The sequence below is a fragment of the Schistocerca gregaria genome, chromosome 1 (genome assembly GCF_023897955.1).
Source record: "Schistocerca gregaria isolate iqSchGreg1 chromosome 1, iqSchGreg1.2, whole genome shotgun sequence".
Taxonomy (NCBI): Eukaryota; Metazoa; Arthropoda; class Insecta; order Orthoptera; family Acrididae; genus Schistocerca; species Schistocerca gregaria.
The window spans coordinates 347225252-347244527 of NC_064920.1; the positions used below are offsets into that span (position 1 = coordinate 347225252).

At 43.2% G+C, this 19276-nt stretch overlaps 1 protein-coding gene across 7 annotated transcripts in view; it reads left to right on the top strand.

Moving 5' to 3' along the window:
• Nucleotides 1–19276, top strand: part of LOC126344938 (oxysterol-binding protein-related protein 1-like) — a 413895-nt gene that overhangs the window by 306495 nt on the left and 88124 nt on the right. For all 7 annotated transcript variants that reach the window (XM_050002065.1, XM_050002064.1, XM_050002066.1 and 4 more), the window contains one exon: nt 1063–1147. In XM_050002065.1, the coding sequence (XP_049858022.1) occupies nt 1063–1147 (85 nt within the window). The remainder of the gene's footprint in view (nt 1–1062; nt 1148–19276) is intronic.

Here is a 19276-nt window from a genome sequence, read left to right on the forward strand (position 1 = left end):
GCAACATCTTGCATTTGACATTATAACAATGAAAAACTGAAAATCTGCACCTAAATAGAAGAAGGTTGTATCTTTAAACTACGCAAAGAAAATTTTTCGCCTAATTACAGTCTGATTTTTATAAGTATTTGTCCTTGAAGTTGACACTTGTGAAAAGAAGCTAGAAGCAGCCCAGTTTCTCTTAAATATCACCATGTATGTCATCCCCTTTTTAACTAAGATGTAGTATTCATTCAAAAAAGGAAAGATTTTAATGATTCTGGTAAGGTGTGACATATTGATAGTGACCAGAATATGAGCTCAAAGTCAGGGGTCAATCATTATGAAATGGATAAAATTGCTAATACTTCTCGCATTCGGTGTCTCTTTGCACTTTGTACATATTTTATCATACTGTGAGCTTTATGGATACAGTGCGACATAATCACCGTATCACTTTCAGCAACCATGACTAATGCATTCTGTCCAAGCCATAGCAGCTTGCTCACCAGTGGGAATGTTCAGATTGCTTCTTCCCATCCTCCACACACCCTCCATTCCATAACAGTATTGGTATCTTTAACACAATAAGAAACAATTGATTGGACACTTGACCATCATTAGTCTGCCAGGAAGTTACAAATCAGTGCACACTCCACTCAGAGTGAAAATTCATTCTGGAAACAAGCCCCGGGCTGTGGCTAAGCCATGTCTATGCAATATCCTTTTTTGCAAGAATACAAGTCCCACAAGGTGTACAGGAGAAATTTTGTGTAGTTTGGAAGGAAAGTTGTGAGGGTGGATCAAGTCATGCTTGTATAGCTCAGTTGGTAGAACACTTGCCCATAAAAGGCAAAGATCTCATGTTTGATTCCAAATCTGGCACACAGTTTTAACTGCCAGGAAGTTTCATTTTCCATTTATCTGACATTGTTCAACTGTTGTTTTACTGCTGTTGTTTATGATATACTGTTCTCTTTGTAGAACAAAAACTTCTATAGAAACATAAATGCAGTATTTGTTGAAATATTTCTGTATTTCTTATTTCAAAGAAGACACTCTTAAGTATTTTCATTTTCATAGGTCATCGTGCAATTTTAACTTTCAAGCCAGCAGGGTGGTTATCCAAAGATCTCCACAGAGTGGAGGGCTTTATCATGGACAAAAAGTAAGTATGCTTCACTTCGCTACCTGCTGAGATTTATTGTGGTATACTTTTTGACTCAAGTTAAAATTAATTTTTTTCTGTTTTGTGCATATGAATTATCTAAAAATAATAATACATTTTTATTTTGGATATGTTTAGTATTATAACAAAAGGTTATGAATTTAAAGCCACACTGGCTGTTAATTGAGCACCACTATTTCAAAAACATGAAAAAGGTTTTTGGAGACTACTACCAGTCACAGTTTTTGTTGAATTACTTAAATTTTTTAATAAATCAACGTGTTTAAAGGTACAAATCTCTTCTTTAGGTTACAATAGCAATACAAAAATATTTAACAAAAGTATGTACTGTTCTTTACAGTCTTTGAGCATACCGTGGCATCCTGTAGAGAAAGAGAAAGAGAACATAATGTAATTATTTGTTGGTATGCTGCTCAAATAGCTTTCTTAAAAAAACAATCATTCAGTTTGTTCATATGACAGGTCTGTCTTCTTGTAGTGTGTTCAGTTACATCTGTTGCTCTAGCTCCTGGGATCTTGTTAATCACTATTTGTAAGCTTACAGAGGATACTTAAAACATCTCATAACAGTCAACTCTCGTGATGACATATTTTAAGTGTCCTGGGCAAGAGTATAAGCAGTGGTTGACAAGATCCAAAAAGCCATAACTGTGGATGTACTGAACACATCACAAGAAAGTAGCCATTTCATATGAACAGAGTGAGTGATTGTTTCAAACAAAATTATGTGAACAGCAACCAACAGTTAATCATGGAAGATTATCTTTCTTTTGCTTTGCAATATGGCCACATAATATATCGGGAATGTAAAGAACAATCTCAACATCTGTATCTACTTTTTTTTAATGTTTTTTGTGTAACCATTGTAACCTAAAGATAAGATTTGCACTATGAAACATGTTGCTTTATTAAACAATTTAAGTAAGTAAAAAAATGTGACTAGTAGCAATATTTAAAAGATCTTCTTAGCAATTTATAGATGCTTGATGTTATTTTATTCCTGTTGTTGTGTGTTACATTATTCGATATTCATGCATGAAACAATAAGAAGTGTAAAATAGACAAGAGTCTCTCTTCTTGAAATTCTAGGTTTGATGACTATATTAGTCATCAAGTAAAAATTTACCTTTTACCCTCAAACATGTAAAGAGACAAATGGACGTAACTGTACTAATACTCGCAGATCAACTGTGTTTATATTTGCCAATCATGAACCTTATGTATTTAGACTGAATACCTCCACCCACTGTGTGTGTGTGTGTGTGTGTGTGTGTGTGTGTGTGTGTGTAGGAATCATAAACATCTATAAGGAGCTTGCAGATACTTCCAACATTTCAAAAACATCAGAATTAGACATAATGCATTGAAAGGCTAACCAACACAGAAATTAACATGTCGTTCCTCATACCTCCACCTACTTATTCTGATCTCGTGTGTAGTGACAAAATGCTTGCATTCAAAGTAATAGACTCCTTTCTCTTCTTTTTCTGATGTTCAACTGTTCCAAAACCACCACTGTTGTACAAGGCACTAAGATCTGAGTCATGGAAAACACCATCGGTGGTGCTGAAGTTGTTTCATTGCCCTAAGGTGACAGCTGCTGCAGCTTGTGGTGGGCAGGCACTGATGAGTACGGGTATTAGTGATGAGGGGGTGGGATGGTGCCCCGTCACCCCTCTCGTGATAGGCCATATGGCAGGATTGGGAATAGTTTCTCCATAGTTATATCCTTGTAGAGGTGTCAGCATTTGCATCAGGGACAGTGGCCTCACACGAACAAGCAATGGAGGTGGCGTCAGTGTCAGGTGCAGCTGGGGCTGCACCAGCAGCAGCAGTCAAGGAGTGGAGCCATAGACAGCGGTCTGTCACACAGCAACCCCTCTTGTTGCGACCTGGGCCATCTGCAACTCAGGAACAGGCATCAGTGGTGGCGGGGGCAGGGGAGGTGGTGGGCCTTCCGGAACAGGCCCCACCATGCTTGGACGCAGCTGGTCGAAGTGAAGGGACACCCACCAGTCAAGAGCATGGACAAATGCACTGGTACTCACCTCAGAAATGTTCGGTGACAGCAGAACCCAGTTCAGCTGACGACCCAAACCGGCAACCCAGTCAGGTGCACCCAGACGAAACCTTTGCAGAGCTGGTGACACCGGCAGGTGCAGTGTCAGATGCAACAGGTGAAGGAATGTCTGTGGTTGGTGTTCATGTAGCAGCTCTGCTCGGCTCATGTTCCTCATTGGAGTGAAACGGCACAACCTCAAAAAACAGCCTACAGCAGCTTCAGGGGACCTGACAGATACACACTTCTGCATCTCAGTTTCAAAAGTCTGAACCATGCATTCAGCCTGACCATTAGAGTGAGGAAAAAATGGGGGAGCTGTGTGATGTCAAACATCACTAGCATGACAAAAAGATGGAAATTGTCGACAAACAAACAGGGGATCTGTATTGGTAACCACAGTATATAGAAGTCCCTCAATTGCAAAAATCTTAGACTGAGCCAAAATAGTGGCTGGTGCAGAAGTGGACAGATAATGCACCATGTAGGGAAACTTGGAATAGGCATCCATTATAATGAGCCGATACCAATTTAGCAAGGGCCCAGCAAAATCGGCATGTAGACACTCCCACTGACACTGCGACTGCGGGACTGCCTTTTGCTAAACACTGTGAGTGCAAGTGGTGGGAAGTCATGTAATGTCACCATTAGTGCCCAGCTCGTATACATGCTGGCGGGCCAAAGCTTTGGTGCCAGAAGTCCACCAATGACTGACATGCAGATGGCACAGTACGTTACGATGTAAGGAAGCAGGAGTCACAACCAGAGGAGCAGTGTCCTCTTTAGCTAACAAAAGAACCCCGTCACACATAGAAGGGCAGTGCTGGAGGAAGAAGTAATTACGCAAGGAATCTGAGGCACGGACTATGCCTTTTAATCCCTAGCCCAGTGGCTTGTGCTGTTTGTTTGAGGACCAGCTCATTGTTAGCTGTGTTTCGAATCAGCCAAATATCAGCAGCAAGCAGTGAAATTTCCAACATTTACTTTTCAAACAAGGAAAATCTCAGAACTGGAACTAATTTTGTATCCACCAGTGCATTTATCATTAGTCTGGATTTATTGTACCCAAATCTCAATATTTTTAAACAGTTCCCAAAGCATGGAGCTACTCATGTTCATCTGTTCATTAAACAGTGTCGGATGAGATGATGCTTGATGGCAGAAGATTTCAAAGCCTTCCAACAGATTCATACACTTTCCCTTCTCACAGGGATGGAGCATCCCCATGTGTGAGGCCCGGAGGTTTTACTGGCCAATCATACAGCACAAAAGACAGGAGCTGATTAAATACACATCCAAGGTGACGCCTTGTGGTATTGTGGCACTAGTAGTAGGTAAACTATTGACCATGTTCTGGTTATCAGTATATAAATAGAAACAAAGCAACTTATCCTGACTGAATGCTGGATCTGGCTTGATCGGCATTGGCGTGTTGCTCTGTCAGCTGGTAATGGATCTGATAATGATAATGGAAGAGGAAGAGAGCCCACCACTGCAAACGATGTGCTGCCCTGTCTGGCATGAAAGTCAAAAGGTTACAGCTTGTGATCCATGATTAAGTAGAACTTAGACTCATACAAGATGAAGTGAAATTTGTTGAGGTCAGACAAGATCGCTAAAGCCTCTGTTTCAGTCTGATAATATTGTTGCTGAGCAGGGGTTAAAGACATGGAAGCATAAGCAATGGGTCATTCAGATGCATCCGTGTGTTTGTGCTCTAACACTGCGCCGAGACTTGCTGAGGGGGCTTCTGTAACCAACATGAGATGCTGACCCAGCTGGAAAGTAGCCAGGGAACAGATTGAAGCTTAGATTTGTGCAAAGCAAATGGTTGGTCACAAGTTAGGAAGAAGAAAAAAAGGCATATTTTTACACAAAAGCACATGCACTGACTGAGCAACAGTGCATGTGCTCTAGTAAAAACTTATGGTAGTATGCAACTTTACCCAGAAACACCTTCAGTTCCTTAGAGTTCGGCCTTGGCAAAGCCACAATTGTGTCAACACGGAGATGCAATGGTTTGATCCCTGTGCAAGAAACCTCAAACCTAGGTACTCAATTAATGGCTGAAACTATTAATATTTCACAAGATTGCAAATGAGCCTGCATACTGCAAAACAGAAAACAAAGATCGGAGATTGCTAAGTTGGTCTTCAGTGGAAGAAACTGGAACAATGGTATTGTCAAGGTAATTGATGCAACCATATACTGAAGCTGTTAGCTGTTCTACAAAATTCTGAAAAATTGAATCTGTGCTAGTGACGCTAAAAGGCAAGCATTGATACTGGTATAGGCCAAAAGGTGTGTTGGCAACAAGAAGGTGTGTAATGTCCTCATCCAAGGGAACCTGGAGGTAACTGTCCAACAAATTAGTTTTGGAAAAGTAGTGGCCACCTGACAATTTTGCAATAAACTGGTCAAAGTGGTGCAAAGGATATGTAATCTATCATGGACCATACATTAATCATGACACTGAAGTCACCACAGAGACAAAGCTTACCCATTGGCTTCTTAATGATGACAAGTGGTATAGCCCATCCACTGGAAGAAACAGGCCAAATGGTATTGAGCGATGTCAAAAATAGCCATTCAACCTTGACAGAGTTGCACAATCCAACAGACACCTGTCATGCTCTTGCCTGGTAATTTTAGCCTGAAAACTAGTTGCATAAACTAGCCAGGGAAAACAGAGATGAAAACTTACAGCAGAGGGACTCCAGTTGCTGATACAGAACTTCATCTGACACTAAATTTACCTTATCGGCAATGCAGAAACTGAAAGCGTTAAATGCATCTAATTTGAACAGGTCTGCAGTATGGAAATAATCCACAGTAAGAAGGATGAGAGGCAAAAAACAGATCTGTAAGAGACAGGAGTGGAGAACTGATTTAGGATTGGAATCTGCTGTTTATTGTCTCTAACTAACATCGGTGAAGCCTGTGTGAGGGGAAGGGAGGCCAAGTCCACATATGTTTGCATTTTTACGAAAGGCACTGCCGTTCCTGAGTTCACTTGCATTTTTAGCAGTTAATTAAACACACGCAAGTGAATAAACAATGTATTCAGGGAAACAGTCATTGTAGAGATATAGTTTACAGGGTATGTGTAAAAAGTAATGAGACTTAGCTTGTGAATAAAAATTTATTGTAGATATTACCACAACCCCCTCCCCCCCCTCCCTCCCATGAACCATGGACCTTGCCGTTGGTGAGGAGGCTTGCATGCCTCAGCGATACCGATAGCCATACCCTAGGTGCAAACACAACGGAGGGGTATCTGTTGAGAGGCCAGACAAACGCGTGATTCCTGAAGAGGGGCAGCAGCCTTTTTAGTAGTTGCAGGGGCAACAGTCTGGATGATTGACTGATCTGGCCCTGTAACACTAACCAAAATGGCTTTGTTATTCTGGTACTGTGAATGGCTGAAAGCAAGGGGAAACTACGGCCGTAATTTTTCCCGAGGGCATGCAGCTTTACTGTATGGTTGAATGATGATGGCGTCCACTTGGGTAAAATATTCCGGAGGTAAAATAGTCCCCCATTCGGATATCCGGGTGGGGACTACTCAGGAGGACGTTGTTATCAGGAGAAAGAAAACTGGTGTTCTACAGATCGGAGTGTGGAATGTCAGATCCCTTAATCGGGCAGGTAGGTTAGAAAATTTAAAAAGGGAAATGGATAGGTTAAAGTTGGATATGGTGGGAATTAGTGAAGTTTGGTGGCAGGAGGAACAAGACTTTTGGTCAGGTGAATACAGGGTCATAAATACAAAATCAAATAGGGGAATTGCAGGAGTAGGTTTAATAATGAATAAAACAATAGGAATGCGAGTAAGCTACTATGAACTGCACAGCGAATGCATTGTTGTGGCCAAGATAGACATGAAGCCCAAGCCTATGACAGTAGTACAAGTCTATATGCCAACTAGCTCTGCAGATGACGAAGAAATTGAAGAAATGTATGATGAAATAAAAGAAATTATTCAGATAGTGAAGGGAGACGAAAATTTATTAGTCATGGGTGTCTGGAATTCGGTAGTAGGAAAACGGAGAGAAGGAAACGAAGTAGGTGAATATGGATTGGGGGTATGAAATGAAAGAGGAAGCCGCCTGGTAGAATTTTGCACAGAGCATAACTTAATCATAGCTAACACTTGGTTCAAGACTCATCAAAGAAGGTTGTATACATGGAAGAACCCTGGAGATACTAAAAGGTATCAGATAGATTATATAATGGTAAGACCAGGTTTTAAATTGTAGGACATTTCCAGGGGGCAGATGTGGGCTCTGACCACAATCTATTGGTTATGAACTGTAGATTAAAACTGTAGAAACTGCAAAAAGGTGGGAATTTAAGGAGCTGGGACCTGGATAAACTGAAAGAACCAGAGGCTGTACAGAGTTTCAGGGAGAGCACAGGGGAACAATTGACAGGAATGGGGGAAAGAAATACAGTAGAAGAAGATTGGGTAGCTTTGAGGGATGAAGTAGTGAAGGCAGCAAAGGATCAAGTAGGTAAAAAGACGAGGGCTAATAGAAATCCTTGGGTGACAGAAGAAATATTGAATTTAATTGACGAAAGGAGAAAATATAAAAATGCTGTAAAAAGGAATGCAAACGTCTCAAAAATGAGATCGACAGGAAGTGCAAAATGGCTAAGCAGGCATGGCTAGAGGACAAATGTAAGGATATAGATGCGTATCTCACTAAAGGTAAGATAGATACTGCCTACATGAAAATTAAAGAGACCTTTGGAGAAAAGAGAACGACTTGTATGAATATCAAGAGCCAAGATGGAAACCCAGTTCTAAGCAAAGAAGGGAAAACAGAAAGGTGGAAAGAGTATATAGAGGGTCTATACAAGGGCGATGTACTTGAGGGCAATATTATGAAAATGGAAGAGGATGTAGATGAAGATGAAATGGGAGATATGATACTGCGTGAATAGTTTGACAGAGCAGTGAAAGACCTGAGTCGAAACAAGGCACCGGGAGTAGACAACATTCCATTAGAACTACTGACAGCCTTGGGAGAGCCAGTCCTGACAAAAGTCTACCATCTGGTGAGCAAGATGTATGAGACAGGCGAAATACCCTAAGACCTCAAGAAGAATACAGGGTGATTCAAAAAGAATACCACAACTTTAGGAATTTAAAACTCTGCAACGACAAAAGGCAGAGCTAAGCACTATCTGTTAGCGAATTAAGGGAGCTATAAAGTTTCATTTAGTTGTACATTTGTTCGCTTGAGGCGCTGTTGACTAGGCGTCAGCGTCAGTTGATGCTAAGATGGTGACCGCTCAACAGAAAGCTTTTTGTGGTATTGAGTATGGCAGAAGTGAATCGACGACAGTTGTTCAGCGTGCATTTCGAACGAAGTATGGTGTTAAACCTCCTGATAGGTGGTGTATTAAACGTTGGTATAAACAGTTTATAGAGAATGGGTATTTGTGCAAAGGGAAAAGCTCTGGACGGCCGAGAATGAGTGATGAAAATGTAGCACGCATCCAGCAAGCATTTGTTCGCAACCCAGGAAAATCGACTCGCAGAGCTAGCAGAGAGCTGCAAATTCCACAATCAACTGTATGGAGAGTCCTACGAAAAAGGTTAGTTATGAAACCTTATCGTCTGAAATTGGTTCAAGCACTGTCTGCAGCTGATAAGATTAAAAGAATCGATTTCTGTGATTTTATCCTTGCTCAAATGGAAACAGATGATTCTTTCATTTCAAAGATTGTGTTTAGTGATGAAGTAACTTTCCACACTAACGGGAAAGTCAACCGTCGCGATGTCTGTATATGGGGCACTGAGAATCCGCGGGAAACAACTCAGTATGAATGTGACTTGCCTAAGGTGAACGTTTTCTGTGCCATTTCAGCCAATAAAGTTTTTGGTCCCTTTTTCTTCGAAGGTGCTACTGTAACTGGACTACAGTATCTGGAGATGTTAGAGAATTGGCTGTTCCCTCAGCTCGAACAAGAAGCACAACAATTCTTATTTCAGCAGGATGAAGCGCCACCACGTTGGCACTTATCTGTCCGTAACTACCTGAACGTCAACTACCCGAGGCGATGGGTCGGCCGCCAGGCAGCCCGTGACAGAGCACTTCATCATTGGCCTCCAAGAAGCCCTGATCTTACCCCCTGCGATTTTTTCTTATGGGGGTATGTTAAGGATATGGTGTTTCGGCCACCTCTCACAGCCACCATTGATGATTTGAAACGAGAAATAACAGCAGCTATCCAAACTGTTACGCCTGATATGCTACAGAGAGTGTGGAACGAGTTGGAGTATCAGGTTGTCTGGAGGGGGCCATATTGAACATCTCTGAACTTGTTTTTGAGTGAAAAAAAACCTTTTTAAATACTCTTTGTAATTATGTATAACAGAAGGTTATATTATGTTTCTTTCATTAAATACATATTTTTAAAGTTGTAGTATTCTTTTTGAATCACCCTGTATAATAATTCCAATACCAAAGAAAGCTGATGTTGACAGATGTGAAAATTACCGAACTATCAGTTTAATAAGTCATAGCTGCCAAATACTAATGTGAATTCTTTACAGATGAATGGAGAAACTAGTTGAAGCCGACCTTGGGGAAGATCAGTTTGGATTCCGTAGAAATATGGGGACACGTGAGGCAGTACTACCCCTACGACTTATTTTAGAAGCTAGATTAATAAAAGGCAAACCCACATTTCTAGCATTTGTAGACTTAGAGAAAGCTTTTGACAGTGTTGACTGGAATACTCTCTTTCAAATTCTGAAAGTGGCAGGGGTAAAATACAGGGAGCGAAAGGCTATTTATAATTTGTACAGAAACCAGATGGCAGTTATAAGAATCGAGGGGTATGAAAGGGAAGCAGTGGTTGGGAAGGGAGTGAGACAGGGTTGTAGCCTCTCCCCGATGTTATTCAATCTCTATATTGAGCAAGCAGTAAAGGAAACAAAAGAAAAATTCGGAGTAGGTATTAAAACCCATGGAGAAGAAATAAAAACTTTGAGGTTCGCCAATGACATTGTAATTCTCTCAGAGACAGCAAAGGATTTGGAAGTGCAGTTGAATGGAATGGACAGTGTCTTAAAAGGAGGATATAAGATGAACATCAACAAAAGCAAAACGAGGATAATGGAATGTAGTCAAATTAAGTCGGGTGATGCTGAGGGAATTAGATTATGAAATGAGACACTTGAAGCAGTAAAGGAGTTTTGCTATTTGGGGAGCAAAATAACTGATGATGGTCGAAGTAGAGAGGATATAAAATGTAGACTGGCAATGGCAAGGAAAGTGTTTCTGAAGAAGAGAAATTTGTTAACATCGGGTATAGATTTAAGTGTCAGGAAGTCGTTTCTGAAAGTATATGTATGGAGTGTAGCCATGTATGGAAGTGAAACATGGACGAAAACTAGTTTGGATAAGAAGAGAATAGAAGGTTTCAAAATGTGGTGCTACAGAAGAATGCTGAAGATTAGATGGGTAGATCACATAACTAATGAGGAGGTACTGAATAGGATTGGGGAGAAGAGGAGTTTGTGGCACAACTTGACTAGAAGAAGGGATCGGTTGGTAGGACATGTTCTGAGGCATCAAGGGATCACCAATTAAGTACTGGAGGGCAGCGTGGAGGGTATAAATCATAGAGGTAGACCAAGAGATGAATACTCTTAGCAGATTCAGAAGGATGTAGGTTGCAGTAGGTACTGGGAGATGAAGAAGCTTGCACAGGATAGAGTAGCGTGGAGAGCTCCATCAAACCAGTCTCAGGACTGAAGACCACAACAACAACAACAACAATCACCACAACCACATAATACTCTTCAATGAATGACCCTTGAGAGTCAACAACTTGTGCATGTGAGATTTCCATGCTTCAAAAGCTGCCGCGAATACTGAGTCTGGGATGGCCTTCAAAGCCCTCATCGTGGTAGTTTGGGCCTCCTCTAGGGTCCCATAATGGTGTCCTTTCAGGGAAGTTTTTAGTTTGGGGAACAAAAAATGTCTCGCGGGGCCACATCAGGACTGTAGAGGGGCTAGGGAATCATTGGAATCCCTTTCTTGGCCAGGTAGCTGGTCACCATGAAGCTGATGTGACTTGGCACATTGTCATGATGCAGCTTCCAATCATCAGTGATGGCTGGCTCACGCGATGGACCCTTGCTTTCAGTCTCTTGAGCACTTCACAATAAAAAGCACAGTTGACAGTATAGCCTTGGGGCACAAACTCATGATGAACCACACCTCTGACATCGAAAAACACAATCAGCATGGCTTTAACCTATGATTTGGTCATGCAAGACTACTTTGGATGTGGTGGTGCTGCGGTGTGCCATTCGACACTCATACGCTTTGTCTCCGGGTCATGCTGAAACATCTAGGTGATAATGTTATCTAAAAATTCTGGATCAGCTTCAGGGCTCTGGAGATTCTCTTGGCAGGCATCCACACATGCTTGCTTTTGAATGTCTGACAAAGTCATCAGGAACACCTTGACACAGATCTTCCTCATCAACAATTCTTTAGTGGTGATGTGCACTGTCATTTTATCAAGTCTGAGGTCGTCTGCTATCATTCTGATACTCATCTAATGATCAGCGTTCAATAAAACGTGAACGTGGTTGATGTTTATGTCAGTTTTGCTGTTTGATGGATGTCCAGAGTGGTCCTCGTCCTCAACGCTGTCCCAGTCCTCTTTAAAGCTCTTCATCCATCTGAAAACTTGAGCTTTTGACAGGCAATAATCGCCGTTGGCTTGCTGACACATATCCAATGTTTCCATACCTGATTTTTCTAGTTTCACACAAAAATTGATGGCATAATGTTTCTTCATGGTGTGCCATGATCAACGACTTTGTGACATGTCGACTCAGCGTACAATGCTGCCGATATAGAGCCTGCAGACGACTGGCATGCCATATGTTTTCGGCCTGACACCCTACACCACCAATCCCCCCCACCCCCAGGTGAGTGTACACTGTGAAGTACAGTTGTGTCAGCAAAAAATCAGTCTCATTACTTTCTATACAACCACTGTATGTCCATAGGTACTACTGCCTCTGCCATGTTTGAAGAGGAGTTACCCATACTGATGTAGTGTGGCCTTTCTTTTGACTCTTGTTTCAAACCACCCAATGCTTAGGGCATGCAGCACGTTCACGTTGGTTCAAGCAGTATGTGCAAGACACATGGGGGAGCACACACTGTACTTTTGATATGGCCTGTTGCTGCTGTGGCCATAACCAATGGTGCCTCATGCAATGCTCAGTTGAAGGTTCTACTGCTACAACAGCTTCCCTGTCACCCTGAACACTTGCAGTGTGCTGAACAGGGTTGACTGAGCAACTTCTGATACCTCTCCCCATGCAGCAATCTGATTGCCTGTGACCCTGACACCTCATAGGACTGTACTATCTTGAGCACATCTGTAAGTATTGGATTCTCACATTAAAGTGCTCTTTCACAGACTTTCCTGTCCAGGCCCTGAAAAACAACAACATCAGGCACCATGTCATGAGCATAGTATTTGTGATGGGTACTAGTGACGAATTTACAATGGTGGCTCAACCAATGTAATTCTGCAGCCCAAACTTTGTAAGATTGATTTCGGTGTTTCTAACAATGGTAAAATTCTACACATGCCACAATTACTGTACATGAGTGGCAGAAGCCAGGAAAGAAAGAAAGCCCCATAAGAATTTGCATCACCCCTGCGAAAATCCTGGAAATGTTGGTGTAACTGCATCTTATATGAGTTACAATTTTGAGCTGATTCACTATATGCTGGAAAGGTGATGGTTGCACTGACGGTAGAGTAACCTGCCACAAACACATAGATAACACTTTATTGATGGCTGTTGTTCTGTGAAAACTTGCTGCAGGGCAATGAGATGTTGGATTATTTCTTCCATCACTATGTTTGTTGAGTGACTTAGCACTGACTCAAACATGCAGAGAAAATATAACCCTTACTCGTTGCCCAGTTTGTTATAGCAAGAACAAACACAATGTACAGAACATAGTACTTTATAAAGCAACAGGTAAGATACATGTTGTGCATTTCACTGAACACATTGACTTGACAGCTTTAATACAGCATGAAGAATAGGCAGAGCACTTCTTTGTGATCATTTAAGTAATAATCAAACAGTGGAAAATCCAGGATGGAATGTAACAGTATTATTAATAGGAAATTTGCTACTCACCAAATAGCACTGAGCCGTAGATAGGCACAACAAAACGACTGCCACAAATAAAGCTTTCAGCCATTAAGGCCTTCATCAACAATAAACGTAGACACACACACACACACACACACACACACACACACACACACACACACAACTAGCACACACAACTGCAGTCTCAGGCAACTGAAACCACACTGAGAGCAGCACCAGTGTGTGGTGGGAGTGGTGACTGGGTGTGGTTAAGGAGGAGGCTGTGGCGGGGAGGTGGAGGGATAGTATGGTGGGGATGGTAGGCAGCGACATGCTGCAGGTTAGACGGTTGGCAGGGGAAAAGTGGGGAGGGGAGGAAGTAGCAAAAAGGAGAGAAGTAAAAAGACTCAGTGTGATGGTGGAATGCTGGAATGGGAACAGGGAAGGGGCTGGTGGGTAAGGCCTGTGAATAACAAAGATTGAGGCCAGGAGGCTTACAGGTATGTAGGATGTATTGCAGGAAAAGTTCCCAACGGCACAGTTCAGAAAATCGGTGTTCGTGGGAAGGATATATATGGAATAGGCCATGAAGCAGTCATTGAAATGAGGAGTGTCATGTTTGGCAGAGTGTTCAGCAACAGGGTGCTCCACCAGGTGTTTCTTGGCCACAGTTTGTCGGTGGCCATTCATGTGGACAGACAGCTTTTTGGTTGACTTGCCCACATAGAATGCAGCACATTGGTTGCAGTTTATCTTGTAGTTCACATGACTGGTTTCACAGGTAGCTCTGCCTTTGTTGGGATAGGTGATGTTTGTGACTGGACTGCAGTAGGTGGTGATTTGGAGAATTAATGGGACAGGTCTTGCATGTAGGTTTAGTACAGGGGTATGAGACATGAGGTAAGAGGTTGGGAGCAGGGGTTGCATAAGGATGGACGAGTATATTTTGTACGTTTGGTGGACAGTGGAATACCACTGTGGGAGGGTTGGGGAGGATAATGGACAGGACATTTGTCTCCCACCACCTCCCAAAGTCCCACTGGCTGGCCACAGAGGACCATTCCCCTCATAACTCAGTACCCCCGAGGACTGGAGCAACTGAATTACATCCTCTGCCAGGGTTTTGACTATCTTTTGTTGTGCCCTGAAATGGGAAATGTCCTGCCCACTGTCCTTCCCACCCTTCCCACAGTGGTATTCTGCCGTCCACCGAACCTACACAATATACTTGTTCGTCCTTACACAACCCCTGCTCCCAATCCCTTACTTCATAGCTTATACCCCTGTAATAGACCTAGATGAAAGACTTGTCCCATACATCCTCCCAACACCACATACTCCAGTCCAGTCATGAACATCACCTATCCTATCAAAGGCAAGACTATCTGTGAAACCAGTCATTTGATCTACAAGCTAAGCTCAACCACTGCGCTGCATTCTATGTAGGAATGACAACCAGCTATCTGTCTATCCGCATGAATGGCCACCGACAAACTGTGGCCAAGAAACACCTGGTAGACCACTCTGTTGCTGAGCATGCTGCCAAACATGACATTCTTCATTTCAATGACTGTTTCACAGCCTGTGCCATATAGAACCTTCCCACGAACACCAGATTTTCTGAATTGTGCAGGTGGGAACTTTCCTTGCAGTATATTCTATTTTCCTGTAACCCTCCTGGCCTCAACCTTTGTTAGTCACTGTCCTCACCCATTCAGCCCCTTCCCTGTTCCCATTCCAGCACGACACAGCCGTTATTCCACCATCACACTCAGTCTTTTTACTTCTCTCCTTTCCTGCTACTTCTCACCCTTCCCACTGGCCTCTGTCTAACCTTAACCTGCAGAACTTCACTGTGTGCCACCCCCACCATACTGCCCATCCCCACCGCAGCCTCCTCCTTTCCCCCACCCAATTACCATTCCCATCATGCACTGGTACTTCTGCTCGCAGAGTGGTTTCAGTTGCCTGAGACTGCAGTGGTGTGGGTGAGCTGCTTTTGTGGGTGTGTGTGTGTTCATGTGTGTCTACGTCTATTGTTGACGAAGGCGTTAATGGCTGAAAGCTTTATTTGTGACAGTCTTCGACCCAGCATCTCTGCTATATGGTGAGTAACAACTTTCCTTTTCTACATCTACATCTACATGACTACTCTGCAATTCACATTTAAGTGCTTGGCAGAGGGTTCATCGAACCACAATCATACTATCTCTCTACTATTCCACTCCCGAACAGCGAGCAGGAAAAACGAACACCTAAACCTTTCTGTTCGAGCTCTGATTTCTCTTATTTTATTTTGATGATCATTCCTACATATGTAGGTTGGGCTCAACAAAATATTTTTGCATTCGGAAGAGAAAGTTGGTGACTGAAATTTCGTAAAAAGGTCTCGCCGTGACGAAAACGTCTATGCTGTAATGACTTCCATCCCAACTCGTGTATCATATCTGCCACACTCCCTCCCCTATAATGTGATAATACAAAACGAGCTGCCCTTTTTTGCACCCTTTCGATGTCCTCCGTCAATCCCACCTGGTAAGGATCCCACACCGCGCAGCAATATTCTAACAGAGGACGAACGAGTGTAGTGTAAGCTGTCTCTTTAGTGGACTTGTTGCATCTTCTAAGTGTCCTGCCAATGAAACGCATCCTTTGGCTCACCTTCCCGACAATATTATCTATGTGGTCCTTCCAACTGAAGTTGTTCGTAATTTTAACACCCAGGTACTTAGTTGAATTGACAGTCTTGAGAATTGTACTATTTATCGAGTAATCGAATTCCAACAGATTTCTTTTGGAACTCATGTGGATCATCTCACACTTTTCGTTATTTAGCGTCAACTGCCACCTGACACACCATACAGCAATCTTTTCTAAATTGCTGATACTGGTCTTCGGATGACCTTACTAGACGGTAAATTACGGCATCATCTGCGAACAGTCTAAGGGAACTGCTCAGATTGTCACCCAGGTCATTTATATAGATCAGGAACAGTAGAGGTCCCAGGACGCTTCCCTGGGGAACACCTGATATCACTTCAGTTTTACTCGATGATTTGCCGTCTATTACTACGAACTGCGACCTTCCTGACAGGAAATCACGAATCCCTTCGCACAACTGAGACGATACCCCATAGCTCCGCAGCTTGATTAGAAGTCGCTTGTGAGGAACGGTGTCAAAAGCTTTCCGGAAATCTAGAAATACGGAATCAACTTGAGATCCCCTGTCGATAGCGGCCATTACTTCGTGCGAATAAATAGCTAGGTGCGTTGCACAAGAGCGATGTTTTCTGAAGCCATGCTGATTACGTGTCAATAGATCATTCCCTTCGAGGTGATTCATAATGTTTGAATACAGTATATGCTCCAAAACCCTACTGCAAACCGACGTCAATGATATAGGTCTGTAGTTAAATGGATTACTCCTACTACCCTTCTTGAACACTGGTGCGACCTGCGCAATTTTCCAATCTGTAGGTACAGATCTATCGGTGAGCGAGCGGTTGTATATGAGTGCTAAGTAGGGAGCTATAGTATCAGCGTAATCTGAAAGGAACCTAATCGGTATACAATCTGGACCTGAAGACTTGCCCGTATCAAGCGATTTGAGTTGCTTCGCAACCCCTAAGGTATCTACTTCTAAGAAACTCATGCTAGCAGATGTTCGTGTTTCAAATTCTGGAATATTCCATTCGTCTTCCCTGGTGAAGGAATTTCGGAAAACTGCGTTCAATAACTCCGCTTTAGCGGCACAGTCGTCGATAACAGTACCATCGGCACTGCGCAGCGAAGGTATTGACTGAGTCTTGCCGCTTGTGTACTTTACATACGACCAGAATTTCTTCGGATTTTCTACCAAATTTCGAGACAATGTTTCGTTGTGAAACCTATTAAAGGCATCTCGCATCGAAGTACATGCCAAATTTCGCGCGTCTGTAAATTTTACCCCATCTTCGGGATTTCACGTTCTTCTGAACTTCGCATGCTTTTTCTGTTGCCTCTGCAAACAGCGTTCGGACCTTTTTTGTGTACCACGGGGGATCCGTTCCAACTTTTACCAATTTATGAGGTATGAATATCTCAATTGCTGTTGCTACTATATCTTTGAATTTGAGCCACATCTCGTCTACATTTGCATAGTCAGTTCGGAAGGAATGGAAATTGTCTTTTAGGAAGGCTTCCAGTGGCACTTGATCCGCTTTTTTAAATAAAATTATTTTGCGTTTGTTTCTGATGGATTTGGAAGAAATGGTATTGAGCCTAGCTACAATGACCTTGTGATCACTAATCCCTGTATCAGTCATGATGCTCTCTATCAGCTCTGGATTGTTTGTGGCTAAGAGGTCAAGTGTGTTTTCGCAACCATTTACAATTCGCATGGGTTCGTGGACTAACTGCTCGAAATAATTTTCGGAGAAAGCATTTAGGACAATCTCGGAAGACGTTTTCTGCCTACCACCGGTTTTGAACAAGTATTTTTGCCAACATACCGAGGGTAGGTTGATGTCCCCACCAACTATAACCGTATGAGTGGGGTATTTATTTGTTACGAGACTCAAACTTTCTCTGAACTGTTCCGCAACTGTATCATCGGAGTCTGGGGGTCGGTAGAAGGAGCCAATTATTAACTTAATTCGGCTGTCAAGTATAACCTCCACCCATACCAATTCGCACGGAGTATCTACTTCGACTTCACTACAAGATAAACCACTACTGACAGACACAAACACTCCACCACCAATTCTGCCTAATCTATCTGTCCTGAACACCGTCTGAGACTTCGTAAAAATTTCTGCAGAACTTATTTCAGGCTTTAGCCAGCTTTCTGTACCTATAACGATATCAGCTTCTGTGCTTTCTATTAGCGCTTGAAGCTCAGGGACTTTTCCAGCGCAACTACAACAATTTACAACTATAATTTTGACTGTTCCTTGATCCAAGCATGTCCTGTAATTGCCAAGCACCCTTTGACATTGCAGCCCATCCCGCACTTTCCCGAGGCCTTCTAACCTAAAAAACCGCCCAGTCCACGCCACACAGCCTCCGCTACCCGTGTAGCCGCCAGCTGAGTGTAGTGAACTCCTGACCTATTCAGCGGAACCCGAAACCCCACCACCCTATGGCGCAAGTCAAGGAATCTGCAGCCAGTACGGTCGCAAAACCGCCTGAGCCTCTGATTCAGACCCTCCACCCGGCTCTGCACCAAAGGTCCACAGTCGGTTCTGTCAACGATGCTGCAGATGGTGAGCTCTGCCTTCATCTCATAAGCAAGACCGGCAGCCTTCACCAAATCAGATAGCCGCTGGAATCCAGAGAGAATTTCCTCAGATCCAAAGCGACACACGTCATTAGTGCCGACATGTGCCACCACCTGCAGCTGGCTGCACCCTGTGCTCTTCATGGCTCAGCCAGAGACAGTGCCTGAAACCGGTTTGTTAGACGCACCGGGGAGGCTTTCTGATCAGCTTCCGGGGACGCCTTTCACTGCCTGCCACGCCTTGGAACGACCTCCCAATCAACCACAGGCGAGGGCTCAGCCCCACTGCGGGCAGCAACCGGGGCAACCACAGCGGCAGACCGATCTGGCGACAGACGGGACGAGGTTGACATCCCCGTGATACCCGAGTCCGGCTCCCCACAGTGGTGCCCATTGGCAACAGTCTCAAGCTGCGCGACCGAAGTCAGCGCCGATTGCAGCTGTGAGCGAAGGGATGCCAAGTCAGCCCTCATCCGAACACAGAAATCGCATCCCTGTCCATTCTAATCGATGTTGAACAACAGTTACCGAAACACGAATCCGTGCCCAGATAACGCAAGCGAAACACGCAAAGAATGTATTAACTAACCTGTACAAATGCCTAACGACTGCACTACAATCTGCTGAATTTACGAT